The sequence below is a fragment of the Acinonyx jubatus genome, chromosome C1 (genome assembly GCF_027475565.1).
Source record: "Acinonyx jubatus isolate Ajub_Pintada_27869175 chromosome C1, VMU_Ajub_asm_v1.0, whole genome shotgun sequence".
Lineage (NCBI taxonomy): Eukaryota > Metazoa > Chordata > Mammalia > Carnivora > Felidae > Acinonyx > Acinonyx jubatus.
In genome coordinates this window covers 54,933,292-54,951,971 of record NC_069381.1, presented here as the reverse complement: position 1 = coordinate 54,951,971, position 18,680 = coordinate 54,933,292, and the positions used below count along the sequence as shown (strand labels likewise).

General features: G+C 39.1%; 1 protein-coding gene across 2 annotated transcripts in view; it reads right to left on the bottom strand.

Annotated features, from left to right (window-relative positions):
* The window catches only part of IL12RB2 (interleukin 12 receptor subunit beta 2), an 83,704-nt gene that overhangs the window by 41,254 nt on the left and 23,770 nt on the right, over window positions 1-18,680 (bottom strand). For both annotated transcript variants that reach the window (XM_053214205.1, XM_027058905.2), the window contains exons 6-8: window positions 18,273-18,415; window positions 16,958-17,108; window positions 7,666-7,745 (exon numbers count right to left, since the gene is read on the bottom strand). In XM_053214205.1, the coding sequence (XP_053070180.1) occupies window positions 7,666-7,745; window positions 16,958-17,108; window positions 18,273-18,415 (374 nt within the window). The remainder of the gene's footprint in view (window positions 1-7,665; window positions 7,746-16,957; window positions 17,109-18,272; window positions 18,416-18,680) is intronic.

Sequence of the window (18,680 nt, the reverse complement as noted above, 5' to 3'; positions counted from 1 at the left end):
CTGTGAATCCCAAAGAACTGCCATCTGAGGAGCCAGCTGGGTCTTTCTAGATGAACTTCTTTTATTCTAATGTGTATGCATATATATATAATATACATATATATACATACACACACATATATATACACTATATACACACGTATATATACAATATATATATACACACACATATATATACACTAATGTATTTATTTTTAATATTTATTCTAATATTTTATTCTAATGTATATTTGGGTGAGTGATAGGGAGAAACTATCATTTATTGGGCCATACCATGAGTCAGAAACTTTACATCTATTGTCACATTTAGTCCTCACATCTCCCCATCCTGAGGGAGCTGAAGCTTGGAGAGGTTAAGAGACTGATGCAAGTAGTCCCCACAGAAAAGTAAGTTTTTAGTGCGCCCCCTAGTGGGTGTAAGAGGGTGTACGGTGGGTGTAAGGCAATGTCCAAAATGTGTCCAATGTCTCTGGTACTTCTTGTACCTTTGTGGGCAGTGCTGAAAGCAGGTCTCAAGCCAGTGTTCCTACTGTCATTGTCAGCCTCTCCTATTGGTAAGAGTGTGCTAATCAGGAAAAGCTGTCCCACGGTCTCCTTCAGTTTTCTTTCTGCTTCGTAAGAAATGATCTAAACTTAGTATAAGTTAGCTTTTCTGACAGGTTTGTCTACGAAGCAAAGAGTGAACAGCTCTCTCATAAACTATTGTGAGAGTTCTGTTGGGTGAAAAGGCTTTCACCATCAAAAATACCTTGGTAAATGTATCTGTGATAGGACAAAATCTGGTACATGTCAGAATGCAAGACCTCTGTTGTTTTTTGTTTGCTTTGTTTTTAAAGATTTTATTTAAGTACTCTGTACACCCAACATGGGGCTCGAACTCACAACCCTGAGATCAAGAGTCACATGCTCCACCAACTGAGCCCTCCACATGTCCCTATTTTGTTTTGAAGTATATAGGAAGAAGGGTAAATCATGTCTTCTTAGGACTTTAAAAAACCTACTGTACTTGTCATAAAATAATATTTTATTCTAACTTTCCCTGATGCAAACAGACAAAAATATGTCAGAGCTGCCAATATGTCAAAGAAGAGAGTCTGTAGTCAAGACATATTAGAAAGGTAGGGAACTTGAATATGTCACACTTTTGTCTATGAAGACTTTTGGGGTGGCAAGGTTGGTTTTGGAAAGCTACTGACTTAGTTTTTCCTACTCCACCACATAGCAGTTGTGTGACCTTGGCCAAATTATTTTACCTTTCTGAGGCTCAATTTACTTATCTGTAAAATGAGGTAATTCTGTGTATAGCATAGGCTTACTGGAGGATTCAATGGGCTGAAGGAGGCAAACAGTTTCAAAGAGTGCTGGATGCATGGCAAATGTTAAGACACTTGGTGAGTTACCTGCTGTCGGTTACCCTAATATAAAAATCACCGTACTTGGCACTTTTCCATTATATTCATATTACTCTTCTACCAATCTATGGAAGGTCAAGCCATCTTGACTTGGATCCCACCACAGCTCTGTATGAAAATCTCACCAATGTCATACAGTTGATTACAAAGCATGTATAATTTAAGCCCGGGTAGGGGCGCCTGGGTGGCGCAGTCGGTTAAGCGTCCGACTTCAGCCAGGTCACGATCTCGCGGTCCGGGAGTTCGAGCCCCGCATCAGGCTCTGGGCTGATGGCTCAGAGCCTGGAGCCTGCTTCTGATTCTGTGTCTCCCTCTCTCTCTGCCCCTCCCCCGTTCATGCTCTGTCTCTCTCTGTCCCAAAAATAAATAAACGTTGAAAAAAAAAATTAAAAAAAAAAATTAAGCCCGGGTATTGGTTTCAGAACTCATGATGGCTTTCAGCAACCCAGCCCAAAGTGAAGGAGCACCTCAAAAGATAACCCTCATTGGAAGGTTTAAAAATCACTGTATTGAAATGATCCATCTATGGATCTGTCCTCCCATGAGCCTGTTGACTCAACTTTGTGTCCTCAGAGTCCTGCACAGCGTTTGCTTCCTAATAATCTAGCAAACGCTTTTCGTGATTCTCTCATTAATCTTCTCAACAACCTCATGTAGTACATACTATTACCATATGCATGTGTGAGGAAAGGAAGGCACAGAGAGGTTAAGCACCTTGCTTAAGAACACACATCCAGTAGGCGGTGAGGCTGCACCCTGAACCCAGGCAGCTCAGTTCTGCCTAGAGGGTAAGCTCTTAACTGCTGTCGTGTTAGCACTTTCTAGATTCTCCCAGTTGTTTTGCTACCCTGAACTTATTTAATGGATACTAATAACTCATGACATCATGATTTCTAACTTGTTTTGTAGCAGAAAATCAGCAAAATAATGGAAACTTTGTTAGAGCAAAACTTGAACTTCCCTTCTGTCTCTGTTTTCTATCTTATGTTAATTCTCTGCTACCCACTTTTTTATCTTTGCATTGACCACCTTCTGTTATCCAACTAAGATTCTCTACATTACAGATACTATAATATGTGTGACTAGTAAGCAAGGGAAAACAACCCTTTCTTTCCGAAAATACCTTCAGAAATGCTGTGCCAGCCTGTGATAGGACCAGGGTTGGGAAAGGAAAGGAGACAGAGTTGAATATTGCAACAAAACTATCAAAATCTTCCCATCTGCTGCTTTTGTATTTAAATATTGATTCTGAGATTGGGATGCCTCCTCTAATTATATAAAGGCCTCAGGCTCCTGACAGCCAATCTTCCCTGTGGATTTATGACAGACCTTTGTTCTACATCAATATAAATCAGATTACAAGTAATATTTTCCTACATTTACTGGATTTCTTTCATATGAGGAAGCCAAAGGACACATCTCATCAGTGCAACGTGATATGGATTGTAATATTCTTCATAGGACACAGAGAAATACAGAGAGAAAGAGACGAAGGGAATGTACTAAGCTGCCTCTGGTCACAGACCTTTCTGAGGCTCTGCTGTGAACTGGTGTATGGGGCTTGTTCTTTTCTTTCTTCTCGTCTTCTGTGATTTGAGGGCAGCTGTTTATCCGAATGAGTTACGTCATTTAACAAATGAACAAAACCCACCAAACCTTCCCCACTTTTGGAACTGAGTTTCTCTAACTCTCTTCTGTATTGCTTGTGAGGGCCCTAGAGGGGCGCTGCTTGCTACATGAGGGAGTCACTAGCTGCAGGCAGCCATAAAGATCTTGATGTGTGACTGACATGTCCATCCCCTGGAAGCAAGCTCTTAGCCACTGGACCCGCTGGCACTTAGTAGACACACCAGTTTCCAAAGACTTAGTAGGGTAAGAAGAATGTAAAATAGCTGATCAATAATTTTAAAATATTGATTTACATGTTGAAAGGATAATATTCCATACATACTTGGGCTTAAATAAAATATATTATTAAAATTGATCCCACCTGTCTCTTTTTACTTTTTTAAATGTGGCTACAAGAAAATTTTAAATTATACATATGACTCTCCTTTGTGGCTCGCTTTATATTTCTATGGGATGGGGCTTCACTACAGTGATCCTTTACATGCTGAATCCATTGTCCTTGGTTTCCTGCCAAATGTTCCCCCACCCTTGTCCCAGCTAACCTGTTCTTCTGGGGTCAGCTCTAGTATTACCTTGCAAGAGATCCTCTGTGACTCCTCACCCATTCCCTTGGTCTACTAGGTAACCCCGATAATCATCTCCCTAGCTGGATCTTGAACTCCTCCTTAACACCTGAGTGCTGTCATCATCCCCATGTCTGTCCTTCTCCTGGACTGTGAGTTCAAGCACCTGAGGACTGCGTTTGTCTTGTTCACTTCCATATCTCTGGAATGCAGCACAGTGTCCAGTACTAATGAGAGCCTTCAATATATTTGCTAGTTTGAATGAATGAATGAATAAAGTGAAGGTGGCTTCATTTATACACACTACTTCCAGATCCATGGCCTCAAACATAATTCCAGAAAGTTTATGACCTGCCATGATTAAGAAATTAACAGAGGAAATTGTAAAGGTTAATGAGGTTTGGCACATCTTTCCATACATTGTCTGTCTGTCTGTCTATCTATCTATCTATCTATCTATCTATCTATCTATAAGGTGATTTTCTTCCTAAAGGATACATGCTATGTTAAGTGAAAGAAATCTGTACTGGAATCATGGATTGAAACACTTAATCAAAACAAAGGAAACAATATGAATCTTTGCAGAGAAGGAAGATACAGGGAATGTGAGGGAGGGGATGCTAGAAAGCCCCCTGTGAAGAGCTCTAACATGACACTGGCACTGTTTGTGACAGAGCAACATTTTCTACTTGTTATTGCATTTATTGTTTGAACAATACTGAGGTGTTTTATTTCACAGATTAAGTTGTACTTTTTTGGCTTCAACAAAGAAAGTATTTTTTCTCTTAAAAATAGCTATGGCAAAACATACTACCAGATATTTTTGAGGAAAGAAAACTTTTAGAAGAAAGCTTTTAGGAGAAACCCAGAGTAAGTAGGTAAGAGCCAGAACAATAAAGCAAAAGTCTCCTTCCCCCTCAACACACCCCCACACTCACATTGATCCATACACACATTCACGAACACTCATACCCACACACACCCCGGCCACCATAATTGTGAGAAATGGATTTCTGTTTATAATCCACCCAGTCTATGGTATTTTGTTATAGTACCCAAAGGGACTAAGACACTCACCTACATGCACCCACACTGACACACAGACTCATAGATACATACCCACACTCCCACTCACATCCCACACACATATAAAAAACTCATACCCAGTCACACACACATTCACGTTTACTCTCTGCACTCACACACATGCACACATCACTCACATACATGCACAATCACACATACATACTCATACTCACCTATATTCACACTTCACTCCCTCACATACCCAGGCTGTACCCATTCAGCAACAAGTTGTTCTCTTCTGATATAAACATCCTACAAAAATGAAAGGTCATCTCACATTCCCCCAGCTGTCAGAGAAACATGCTCTCACTTTGTTCATAGACTAATGGGGTTTTACCTGGGGCTTCCTTTGGTGCCAAGACCTGAAATCCCCCTCTTTGCAGTGGCAGGGTGTCCCTCTCACTGGGGTTTCCAGTATTGATCAAAGTGAAAAAAAAAAGCCAAAATCAACACACATACATCTTTGCTTCCTTTCCTTGGTGAGGTCTGATTTGGGCCCCACCACAAACCACCTGATCTGGCTGCAGTGTTTCTTTCTAGTCTGACATTTAAACAGGTCCCTTATGTCATGGCACCACCCCATCAATTCCCAAGCCTGCCTGAGAGTGGCATGGGGAATCCCCGGGAGGACAAGTGGGACTGGAGTGGTTCCAGACAGGAGCAGTGACTTCTGCCTAGGAAGGCTCCCAGCTGCAAGCACCACAGTACCTGAAATCCTCTCTTCGGAATCACGTCATTTCCCTAGACCTGTTTCTGTTTGTGAAATGGGTGGTGGGCCTGCATGCTGCTTACATTCCCTCTGGCTCTGTGGCTCTGTGGCTCTGTGGCTCTGTGGTCAAAGCAGGCCTGCTCATCTCAGTAACTCTCGTCAGTCTTTTACTGCCACTCCCAGGTGAGTGGCCTATTTGGGGCCACTGAAGAACCCCAGGGTTTGGCAGAAAAGGACTTAGTCTTGTGATAGTCCTGAAAAACTGAGGACTAGATCCAACATTCCTTAAGGAGCCTCTCTCAAACAGGACAGTCACAGAAGGTCTTGAAGTTGCCCTGTCTTGATCATCATCTGGTGCCAGGAAGTTTCTAGTATTTACATTTTTGGTTTCTTAGTGACGCCAGTTCCAGTCCAATGCACCCACAACTCTGGCTCCACAAAACGGAAAATTTTCTAACAGTAAGAGATGCCCACCAGAGCATGGACTGCTTACAAAGTGGAATTCTCCCTGTCCGAGACGGTCCAAGCAGGGGCATGTGTCAGTCCTGGCTGGAGTGGGAGCAGTGCTAATGATAGGAGGGTAGACTAGAAGAGAATTCAAGTTCTTTCGAATTCCAAGATCTCACTTTAGAGTTTAGGCTTTTCCAGGCTTAGGGGCAAGATTAAAATGAAAAGCAGAGGAGAATTTGCATATGCATGTTGGCTGAGCATTACCTGTGGCTGAAAAATGTTTATTGGAACTAAAACAGTCTATCTCTTCAGATCACTGCTGAGGACACTCAGGGGGAAGGATTCTCTATGGAAGGAGGAATTTTGGTTTTAACCAGTTGCTTACTTGTGAAAATGAAAACCAACACTCAAGAACTGAGCTGTGTTCTTCTATAATATTCACAAATTATGGCCACTCTAAATGTCTTGCTTTGAGAATTGTCTTGCTCTTAAACATGGCTTCATTTTAAAATAAATTTTAAACTGTAGTTTTAGTTTCAAAGTGAAGAGCTTGATTATGACTCACCAAGCTATTTATAGTAGTCTCATACCAGACATTTTGTGCGTGTGTGAGACAGAAAGGAAAAGAGGGAGAAAGAGCTCAATTCTTGCCTGGCTCATTTCTTAAAACTGAAGAAAACTGCAGTTATCAACATCTATCATGCTAACCCCATCAGAGGACTTGATATTCATTTCTCTGACTCTTCTGCTTTCGTGCTCATCAGCTTCATGATTCCAAAACTGTTGATTTACCCTTAAAAGGAAGAGGTGCAGTGAGAGGGATGCAGGAGTAGGGAAGTAAAGAGGAGTACAGCTCACCTGAAAACCTCTTATTAGCAGCATGCCAATCAGGAGCTCAATTCAAATAGTATTTTCTTTTCACAAAGATGAGTCATGACAGAGCAGAAAGAGTTCTGGATGGGGTTTCAGTCTCAATTCTGCACTTAGTAGCTGGGTGACTGTGGGAAGAACATCCTCTCTCTTACCCTCAGGTTTTCCATTTGTTAAGTGGGGATACCTACGACCTACCTTACAGGGTTTTTAAAGGATTAAATGAAGCAACCACACCAGAATCAGCACTGTGTGAAACTCTCACATCCTGTAATAACATTAGGTCTTACTGTTTTCTGGAAGGTTGTTTGAATCACTACTGTTTTACTACTATTCCTGAGGAGGAGTTGCTTTCCATTCCTCTTCACACGATTGTCTACAATTACTTGAGTTTCTGAGGTAGAACAGCCTTCTTTCCACCCTCTCCCTTTTCAGTGACTATAGCAAATACATTCCTAGATATCCACATCCACAGACTTCCCATCTTTAATTTCCCAAAAAGTGAATAAGTAAGGTGGCGTGGTCACTGGTGGGCATGTTATATGCAGGGGATATTAAGAGTGGCTGGGAGGGGCAAGAGGCAGAAGAAATGGTGCAGTGGGACAGAGTGTGGACATGCCTGGAGATAGGAACGGATGCAAGCAGATGAGGAAAAGATGCGGTTGTGTGCAGGAGGGAACTCAGTGGGAACTCTCACTCTTATCTGACAAAAGGAAATGACATTGGGTCAAGTGTCTTGAGGATATTGCTGAGGAAACGAGCTTCAACCAAGTCTCTGAAGCCTTGTATAAAGCCACTATGGAAATAAAACTTTTTTTTTTTGGCCTTAAACATTGTTCAAATATATAATTCTTTCTATATGTTAATTATATCTCAATAAAAACAAAACAAAAAATCAACCAAATATATACTTCTCTTGAATTTTACACTGACGATGAAAACTTACCTTCCAGAAAAGAGAAATCTGTTGTCTATTGTAGTCAATGGGTTGTTTCATGTACCAGACATCTAATGTCCCAGTAGGCTCTGTTTTGAATGAAAAAAAAACATATTTTCATGTATACACACATACATGTATATATCCATACATGCACAATATAAAACCTCTTAAAGTCAATTGCTTATTTAATAAACAATTCCAGGAGAGTAGGATTATCAGGTAATTTCAATTTTCTTTGTGCCCCCATATTTCTTTCCTTTTGTTAAACAATGAACATATGTGTCGGCCATAGAAAACACAAATTTTACCTTAAAAACAAATTTTAAAAAATGATGATGAGGAAATTGGATTCCTAACTTACTCTTAAAATATGTAGTAATAAAATAACTCAAAGTATGTGTGATTATTTCTTTTTTATTGGAATGCAGAAAGAATTCTCAGCAGAAAAACAAAAATATGAATCATAAGGAACACATTTCTGATCCTGTAAAAATGAAAAATACAAATGATTAACTCTGTGTTCACATCCATTCCTGAACTTACCATGTTGTGGCATAATTATTTGGTTTTATGATCATTAGATCATTAGATCATGATCTACTTGAAAGGAAGGCCCATCTCATTCATCTTAATATCTCTCATACTTATATAGTGCTTAGAATGTAACAGTCTCCTGACAACTCTTTGTCAGGTGACAAATGTGCAAATGAACAATTCAGACAATATTAGCTACTTGATGCTAAAACAGAGAATGAACTGATTGAAGGAAAAACCACCATCTTTAAGACAATGGTCAAATATGACCTAATTTAATTTGAGAAAGTCAATCAAACAGACTTGATAAGAAACTGAATAGTCAACTCCTATGTGCTAGAAAGAGAGTGTGTGTGCACATGTGCATGCGTGAGTGGGTGAATAGTTTTATTTCTCCCATTATCAGATTTATTTTGATTTACAGCCAGGGGTGGAACTCACAGAAACAGCCCCTGAAAACAAGCTTCAACTGCACCAATGAAACTTGTTCATTGTGACACTTAGAATGTATTTGAGATGAGGCTACATTGGGGTTCCTTCTGGGGTGACATGTCCCATTTAACCAGACGAAGTTTCTGGAACATTAACTCCCACCAGGAAAAGAGAAGACAAGCAGCCAGGGAGAGGAGAAGAGAAAAAGGGAAGGAGCACATGCACCCACACATACTATGGGCAGGTCCCGTGGCCCACTTACACTTGCATCCCATATCCTCCTTACCCCATGACATATGCAGCTTTAGTACAGTGGTTAAAGTGTGAACTCCAGAGCTAGACCGTCTATGGGCAAATCCCAGCTCTGTGATCTTGAACAAATGTTAACCACATCCTGAATACATACTCTACATCCTGAAGCCAGTTTCCTCATCTGTTCAATGAGGATTGTAGTTCTATACGTCACATGGGGCTGTTGTGAGAACTGAATGAACAGAGCAGCCCTGACCTAAGGTAAGCACTCAGGAAATTTAGCTGTTGTTTCTTCACTTGGAAATGAGGCTTGTTCAAGGTCCCAGAACTAGTAATCGGAGAAGCCAGGTTTTGAACATTGGTCTGTTTTATCACATAGCCAGCACTCTTCTCTCTGCACCCCGCAGTTACCTGGCTCTGAGGCTTGTGATTTCTCAACAGTACTTCCACGCCCAACAGGTGCTCTTCTGTGTTCTACCCTCTTCCTTTTTTATTTCCGTTTCCTGCCTCTCTCACCCTCTTCCTTTTGTTTTTTTCTAAACATTCACTTATTTTCTTCCCCTCTTTTCCCACCAGTGGTAGCTTCTACCCTTGCAGTGAGGACCTAAAGGTAAGAAATGCTTACCCAAGACATTGTGAAAATGCTCTCCATCCTTCAGGATTATGAAGAGTGACCCAGAAAACAAGCCTAGCACTTTTATCTGCTAGTCCAGATGCAAAAAGGAAAAAAGCACAGGCAACAGAAGGAAAGGGGACCTGACCATTATTAACCACCTACAACGTGTCAGGAAATATTTGGGCATTTTATGTACTGCACGTTATCTCATTTAATCCTCGCACAATGCAGGGTGTGTGTGTGTGTGTGTGATTACATCTGTTTTAGAGCTGAGGCCAAAGAGGCTGACAAAGGTTAAATGATTTCCAGAACACGTGGAGTTGGTAAATGGCAAAGCCAGCTGAGCCCAGGTTTCACTATTTCCAAAGACCCTGATCTTCCATTACAGTTCACTACATTGAGCGGAGATCTGAGCAAACTAGATAACCCAGACATTGACTACATAATAAGGGTGTGGAAACTTGGATGTGCTCCATGTTGAAGCCAGATGACTTATTAGTGCTAAATGTCTCCAGTTAATTACATATTAGTAACAAATAAAGGGAATACTCATTGTCTCATTAAAGATCTACAACTACCAGATTACTACAGAGCTAAGAATTGAATTCTAGAATCACAGTCTCTTCAAAGGAAAAATTGCAAGTGAAACTGAAATTTTAATGGTGCCCACCTGCAGTGTTAGCCTCTGTGGGAGAGAAATCATTAGTTGAATCTGTATGAGTTTCAAAGTGTAAAATTTCATGACCAGGGGTGTCAAACCACTGCTGCTTAAAACAGCATAAGAGCTGATATTAAAGAGAATCTTTGACATTCAACTGACACAAAATCACTTGAAATTCTAACCTCAGTGTTACCTAACAAAGGCAGATAAAACTATTATAGGCAGGCCAGAAAAGAAAAGTCAAAGACCAAATGTCCAAGTGATTACAAAACAAATGGGTACAAATGACTAAAAATACAAATACTGGAAATGGAAGTCAGGTCACCTGAGATGAAACTGCCTCCTATATGATAAAGGAGAAAACCGTAGAGTTGAATAGAGTTACCAATATGAAAAAAAGCGAAGATCCTAAATTAAGCAGGAGATTGACCTAAATGACCCTGAAGGTGCTTTCAACTCTAAAATCCCAAGATTCTAGGATTCTATGAAACAATAGGTGTGGCAAACAAATCTGAGCCAATCCATGTGCTTCTGAGATGAGCATCCATATCTGAAGCCAAGGCGAACGCAGGAATGTGGACAAGAGCAACTTAATCGTGGGTGGAAAGCAATCCCTCAACAGAGGTTTCCTCAAGGAGCATACAGATTTCCAAGAAGAGTGAAAATGGAGAATTTAACACAAAGCAAATATGGAAAAGGCATATCTTGGGAGGTTTCAGGTAGTGGGCTCAATGAAACACACGAGGATTTTTTGGTCCAAGTCATGTTCCAAGCAGGACAAGACAGAGATAAGTCACTCACTGCCTCAGTTCCTTGAAGTTCACTTTTTGGGGTTGACCCATTTGTCTAAAATCTAGTTTTAAACAACTCAATTCAAACAGATATTACAAGTATCTACTTGATTAAACAAGTTTTACTTTCAGACGTTATCACCTGCTATGCCTCCACGGGAAGTCCTATACAGACTACCCCATTCCACTTCCTTCTTGATAAATGAAGTTTAACACTTGGTTCACTCTCTCTTTTCACCTCTTTCTGTCACCTCTTTTACTACTTGTGAAGGGCCACCATCCATAAGGTGTTCCTTCCCAGTAGCTGGTACTGTCAGTCCCTCCACCTGCCCACTTCTAATGATCTGTTTCTGTCAACTGATGCTTTTGCTTCATACTTCACTGAGCAAAAGGAAGTAACAAGGCAGGGATTCCCTCATCTTTCTACCATGAAAAGCTCACCATCAATTCTCTAACATAGTATCCCTACTTCCATCAAAGTTCAACCCAACCTGAGTTCTGGATCCCATCCTCCCTTGTTTTATCAAGGACTTCTCCCCTACTTCTCTTGCATTACTAATTTCTCCCTCTCTGCTGGAAGCTTACCATTACCTTGAAAATACACTACAATTTTTCACCAATCCTAAAAACAAAACCAGACAAAGCATTTCCTGATACCACATCCTGCTCCAACTACTGCTCCGCATCTCTGCTCTCCTTCACAGAACTTCATGAAGAGTTGTGAATTGTTAGTCTTTATTCCCTCACTTCACACTCACTCTCAGCCTGTTGCACCTGAGATTTTCTCCTATCATTCTACAGATATTGCAACAAGCAAAACTAGTAACTGTTTAGAGATACATACATTTCTGAAAGTTATGTGAAAAGTACTGATAAACATATAATTCAGGATAGTGTCAATAGTATATTGGTAATTTCACAGCATTTAAGTTGAATGGTGGGTTCATAACTGTTCACTTTGCTGTTATCCTTTGTATGGAGAAAGTAGCTTAACCTAGCATAATCATAGTGGCAACAGAAGAAATGAACAGATTTTGAATATGTTTAGGAGAGTCAAGTGCTGGTATTGGGGAATAAGGAAAAAGAATTTCTTTTTATTTGGAAAAGGAGAATTTAAAGATAACTTCTTGATTTTTGACTTCAGTAACTAGGAAGATGGGGGTATCATTTACTAAAATAGAAAATATTGAAACAGAAGTATTTTGGAAACATTTTGTTTTGGAGAAAAACAAAGAGATATCTATCTATCTATCTATCTATCTATCTATCTATCTATCTATCATCTGTCTGTCTAGTTTTCGAACTGTGGGACTGGATAAAGTCACCTGGGAAAAGAAGGGAGCCCAGGGAAAAGCCATAGGGATTGGTATTGAGAAGAGAAAACTGACCAGCAAGAAACCAAGAAGACCTGGTCAATGAAGAAGAATAAAATCCAGGAACATGAGATTTCACAGAATTCAAAAGAATCAAGTACTTCAGGGAGGACATAGCTCCCTTCTCCTACTGCAATGACTTTGGAGGCCATATGTTCCAGATGAGGGAAGTCCATAAGTTGCATTGGAACTTTACATTTCTTCGTGGTGTTGTATCCTCCAGGAATCTTTACCTAATGTTCCAAAACAGATTAGAAGTCCTTGAGTCTGAGGATCTGACAAGTTATCACTGTGTCCCAGCACCTGGCATAGTTCCTGATACACACACACTTTTCTCACAGATCCATCTTGAGAAGCATTTTTTCCCCCATTTGTTTCTGTTTGGAAGGCTTCATGGAAAGCATTTCTTCCTATTGGGGTGATCACCATCTTGTCAAATAATTGAGCTCAGACATTGATTTCTTCCAGGATAGATGGTGGGCTTAGAGGGGACCCAAAAAGAAAGGAAGGCAGGGACTGTCATTGGCTCTCAAACATAACATTTTCCTTCTAATGAAAACATTTGCATGTAAATCTCTTTAGAAGGCTAAGAACCTTTGATTCTCATATCCTCAAGCCTTAGGCACTCAGATAAATGAGCTAATTTAGGAGTCAGCAAACTATTGCCAGTGGGTCATATCTGCTCCTTGTTTTAGTACAGCCTGTGGACTAACAATGGTTTTTACATTTTTAAATGGTTGAAAACAAACAGAAGAGTAATTTTCAGTGACATGTGAAAATTACATAAAATTAAAATGTCAGTATCCATAAATAAGGTTCAATTGGAACATAGCTTTGTCTATGTATTTATACACTGTCAATGGCTGCTTGCACACTACAATAGTGAATTTTAGTACTGGTGACAGAGATATGGTCTGCAAAGCTGAAAATATTTACTGTCTGGACCTTTACAGAAAATGTTTGCTGACCCCTAAGCTAGATCATTTTTAAGAACTTGTTAACCAAAATGATAAAATAACCTCTAGTATTTAATTGGCCTTCTCAGAGTCAGGTAACTGTGGGGTGCAAAGCCAAGAGCTTGGGCTATGTGATAAAACAGACCAGTGCTCAAAACCTGGCTTCTCCAATTCTTAGTTCTGAGACTTTGAACAAGTTCTATTAGCTCTAACACTTAATTTTCCAAATGAAGAAAACAACAGCTAAATTTATTGAGTGCTGACCATGGGTCAGAGCTCTTCTATTCATTAAAATTAAACCATCTTAGCAATATTTCGGAATTACAAATGAATGAATGAATTGCCTAGCTTCTCAATGTGAGAAGGGGTGGCTGCAACTGGTGACCCTGCATTTTCTCCCCTTTGGGAGTCTCTCACCAACCACCCATGCCACCACCTCTTATGGCGGTGGGGGGAGGAGGGCTACTCCTTCATTGCTCTGGTGTTAAGGTTGAGTATGTAGCACTTGCTTTATTTATTAATTGCCTATATAGAGTTTAACAAGACCAAAACATGTAAATTAGACTTTAAAAAGTGGTGAATGAGCAAACAGAAATACCTAATTTATACTATACCTCTAAGGAATGGCTTGTTCATCTTTTTTATGGAGTTTCCTCCTGGGTGTTCTAGGTGGTGAGGGAATCACCTCCCAACACCTTCCTTCTCCAGATGTGTCTGGAAACCCTGCAGCTCAAACTCAAGAATGTTTTCCCACTACAGGCCAAATGTGGTTGCTCAGTTCCCAGTATCAGACCTGCTTTTGATGGATAAAGATTGAGGGACTGTTCTCCTAAACAGAGAAAAGCAGTTTCTTTCCTTCTACTCCTCACTTAAAGGTCATTTAAAAAGTGTTTTCCATGGAGGACCATAACAGGAGTTGAATTTAATGACACAGGAAAGGGCCATATGGAGTAAATGAAGACCTCATTCTCTGCTGACATGATCTAAATAACTGTGCTCAATCCACCAGAAGATAACATTGCTCTCAGTTTTGGGCAGCAAAGGCTCCAAAGAACTCTATTATAAGGTCATTCAGAGTTTTAAAGAGTAACTAAAAAAAAAAAAAGCTTACTAGCAATTTTTTTTAAATGCCAAGTTACATATGAGTACACATTCAAAGGCTGAAAAGGAAGAAGTGTTAAAAAAATTCACACCTTTTAAGTTTACATCAATTGGTGTTTCATAAAGAAACTGATGACAGAAATAGCGGTAAGGGGAGAAAACCAAGCTGCTCAGAGCAAGAGGGAAGAGGTCCTACATCAACCCACAGAAAGATGAAACACAGAAAAGGGAAATGCAGACACTGAAAGGAAGCCAACAGCTTCGTAAATGTGGTGCATCTCAGAGTATGGGTTTCTCTCTTCATGAATGCCTGCAATTACTCTGAACAAGTCAGTTCCTTGATTTGATTCATAACTGTCCATGAGTTCACAACCATAACAAGTTGCTGCACTCACTCATTGTTATGATAGTGGTTTATTTAAGGGCTATGAGAAAGTTACTGTTGTTACTGTCCTACCTTGAACTGTTTTTAATTTAACAGATAAACCCTTTCAGAAAAAAAAAAAAACCAACAACAAAAAAAAAAACCCCAAACTTTTCCACACACCTCCAAACAGGTCATTATTAAACGTCAGTAAATGACGAGAATTCACAAGCCCAGAATACCCCTGGTTTATAGTTAAGCCGAATGTGACATAACTTAAAAACTACTCAGCCTCTTTAGTACCTTGGCCGTGGACAGAAAATATGGCCCATTTTCAAGAATTTTATCTGTAGGACATATAAACAAAGTCTCATAGATAAGGCATTAAAAAATACATTACTTTGACTATGTTTAATAAAAGAATAAAAAACTCTGGATTATAAAAATGACAAACATTTAAACAGAGAGCAAGTGGCTCAACATCAATTTTAAGAGATTTTTATCATAAAATGAGAGGGAATAAATTATAATTTGTTAGATGGAGTTATTTTAAAATACAGAAATGCAATTAATATAAGAAGAAAGGAAAAATATACATTATTCTACAATTTATATATTAAGTGTTATATTTTAGTATATTTAAATATTTAACATTAAATATTTCATAATATTTATTAAATATTAAATATTTAAATATTTTATATTTTAGGGTCTTTGGGTCCTTGAAAGTCACTTGGGTATTGATAAGTGTCATCAGCTATCAAAGGCCATTAGCAGCTCACAGAAAAATGAATATAACTTATATCATGAAACTAATTTACAGTCACACATATCCATAAGTTTTACAAATAAGCGTTTAGATTTTCTCACGTTAATACTTCACAATCTCCAGATGATAAAGCAATGGATTATATGCCAATAATTTTTCTTCTGAGCCAAAGTTACACAGACTGTGAAAAGTTGTATAGTAGGTCACTGAGTGCTCTTAAAAACTAATTATTCAGATGGTTATTTCTTGTGTATCCAAAGATTTGTTAATGTTGACATCAAGTTCATATAGCTATTATATATTCATATGATCAATGGTTGATTGCACCTTAGTTTGATTATACTTTACACCTCAGTAAATTGTCATCCCTATAACTGCCAAAAAGAAAAGCCCATCAGACTAAGAAATATATTTGATATCCTTTCCATAGCTATGGGCAGGCTGGCGGCCCTCATTTGAGCAGTGTATATCAGAGGCATAATGAAGTGCAGTGCTGTAATATTTAGAGGAGAGAGGGCTGGGGGATGTTAAACTGTATTTTAAAATGTATGTCTCCAGAGTCTACCTTCTTTTTTTTTTTTTTTTAATGTTTATTTATTTTTGAGACAGAGAGAGACAGAGCATGAACGGGGGAGGAGCAGAGAGAGAGAGAGAGGGAGACACAGAATCCGAAGCAGGCTCCAGGCTCTGAGCCATCAGCACAGAGCCCGACGCAGGGCTCGAACTCACGGACCGCGAGATCATGACCTGAGCCGAAGTCAGACGCTTAACCGACTGAGCCACCCAGGCGCCCTGAGTCTACCTTCTTTTAAGCTTTTAATTTTCATAGAATCCAAAAGGTAGAATGATCAAGTTTTACTATAAAGGAATGAAATTACTGGTTATGGTTTTGTGGAATGAGAGAGTTACTGAGCTAGTAATAGAAACAAGATATAGAAATAAGGGGTGCCTGGGTGTCTCAGTCAGTTAGGCCTCCAACTTTTGATTTTTGCTCAGGTCATGATCTCATGGTCAGTGGGACTGAGCCCAGCGTTGGGCTTGCGCTGATAGCGTGGAGTCTGCTTTGGACTCTCTCTCCTTTCTTTCTACCCCTCCCCGCTGCTTGCACACACGTGCTCTCTCTCAAAATACACAAATAAACTTAAAAAAAAAATAGAAATAAGAGTTATAACCAAATATTACTGAAGCGTAAGCTTGTAACCAACATGAAAACATGGGGCAAACAGGGGTAGGACTTACTTAATGTTAAAATTTCCCTAACAATATAAACATATCTCCCTGGACAATTACAGTAGTTAAGCTAAAGTCAAAATTAACTTGTTAATTAGTGTACTCATTTACTTGTTAATTAATGTGTTAAATTAACTTGTTGATTCAGTACCAGTACTTTAGAGATCCCTGTCCCGTCTCTCCTCCTTCTCTTCCCACCCTCCTTTTTAGAACACATACCTTCTTCTGGTGTTTGTGTCCTGAATGGTTCACTCCAATCACTCCAACTACCTTTATATAGATGTAACTTAGAAGAAATCTGAAATTCATACTCTGTAAATGGTTTCAGATCCAGCAGATCCTGTCTTCCTTTGGCATTTGTAGCATTGACCTTGAATCAGACAAGATTTTTAAAGGTGTCAATTAAAATTAAAGAATTTTGACACACATAGGTAAGAAACTTGAGTAGATAACCCTTTCTCTTTTTTCAGATCTGTCATTCATTGAGAAAAAATACCAATGACAGGGCTACTGAATATACATGATGTTAATATGAAATAGCTTCTCATTAAAAACAAACTCTGGGGACTAAGAACCCACCTATAAGGGTCCCAAGGGGGATCCTGAAACAAGCTGAAAAGTAAGTAAAGGCTGAAAAATACCAATTTTCAGAAAAAACTTGGAGAATTTTCTAGAGATTATTTTTTATTTGGTCATAATTAGAATGTGATAAATGTTTTATCACAGACATAGAACGGACTTCAAAAAGAAAATTTTAATTATATTAAAAAAGCAATTTCTCATGAGTTTCAGTTATATGTGGAACTTATCCTTTGTTATTATTATAAGCCATTCTATTTTACAAATATACTAGGAGGAATTATAATCCTAAAATTTAATTTAAAAACATTAATGTCTAATATATCAAAGTGTGGGGCTTTATCTTTGCAATATTCAATTCCATATAAGCCTCTATGGACATTTCCTAATATTTCTCTTTCTAATATGTAAAAAGATTACTAAAAAGTAAAACAGGGGTAGCATAACAAGGTACAATGAATACTTAACTAATTGTGGAAAATTAATATTAGTTTACAGAAGCCTGCGGCTTAAAAAATTTCAGAATCAATAATCAAAATTCAAGATATTTCTTAATAAATAGAGGTGCATATGACTTTCTGATCTATCTCAAGTGTGTACTTTAGGGCTAAATATTCTTTTTTTTTTAATTTTTTTTTTTTAATGTTTGTTTATTTTGGGGACAGAGAGAGACAGAGCATGAATGGGGGAGGGGCAGAGAGAGAGGGATACACAGAATCGGAAGCAGGCTCCAGGCTCTGAGCCATCAGCCCAGAGCCTGACGTGGGGCTCGAACTCATGGACCACAAGATCGTGACCTGAGCTGAAGTCGGACGCTTAACCGACTGAGCCACCCAGGCACCCCAGGGCTAAATATTCTTAAACCCCATATTTTGCTGGCATGAAAAGACAGAGATCTGTGCAGTGATATTAGGAGCCCCTCCCTGTTTTTCCCCTTTACTCTAAAAACCATTACCATAGTCCAGGACCTGCTGCTGTTGGGCCGATATCTGAGTCGATTAAGCAACACCAGCACCTCATCTCTCCACTGAAGGATACATCTGCTCACAGAAGCATTTACACATTTGATTCTGATGTCCCATGGAGGAAGAGGCCTCACTAGTAATCAGGACAAACAAAAACGTGTGATTCAGGCTCCAAAATCAGAAATAACCTTTGTTTTGATATAAGCCAGAAAGAGGTGAACACAGCTCATTTCTAAGATGCACGACTACCAAAGCTGGTGAGATATATAAGAAAGAAATCCATGGCTTTTACAGAGAAAAAAAAAAAGTTTGATCCACTGCTAAATAATTAAAATAATTCTCCTTAATCTACCCTTATTTTTTACCAAATAAACTACCTTCAACATTAGTGATAGTAT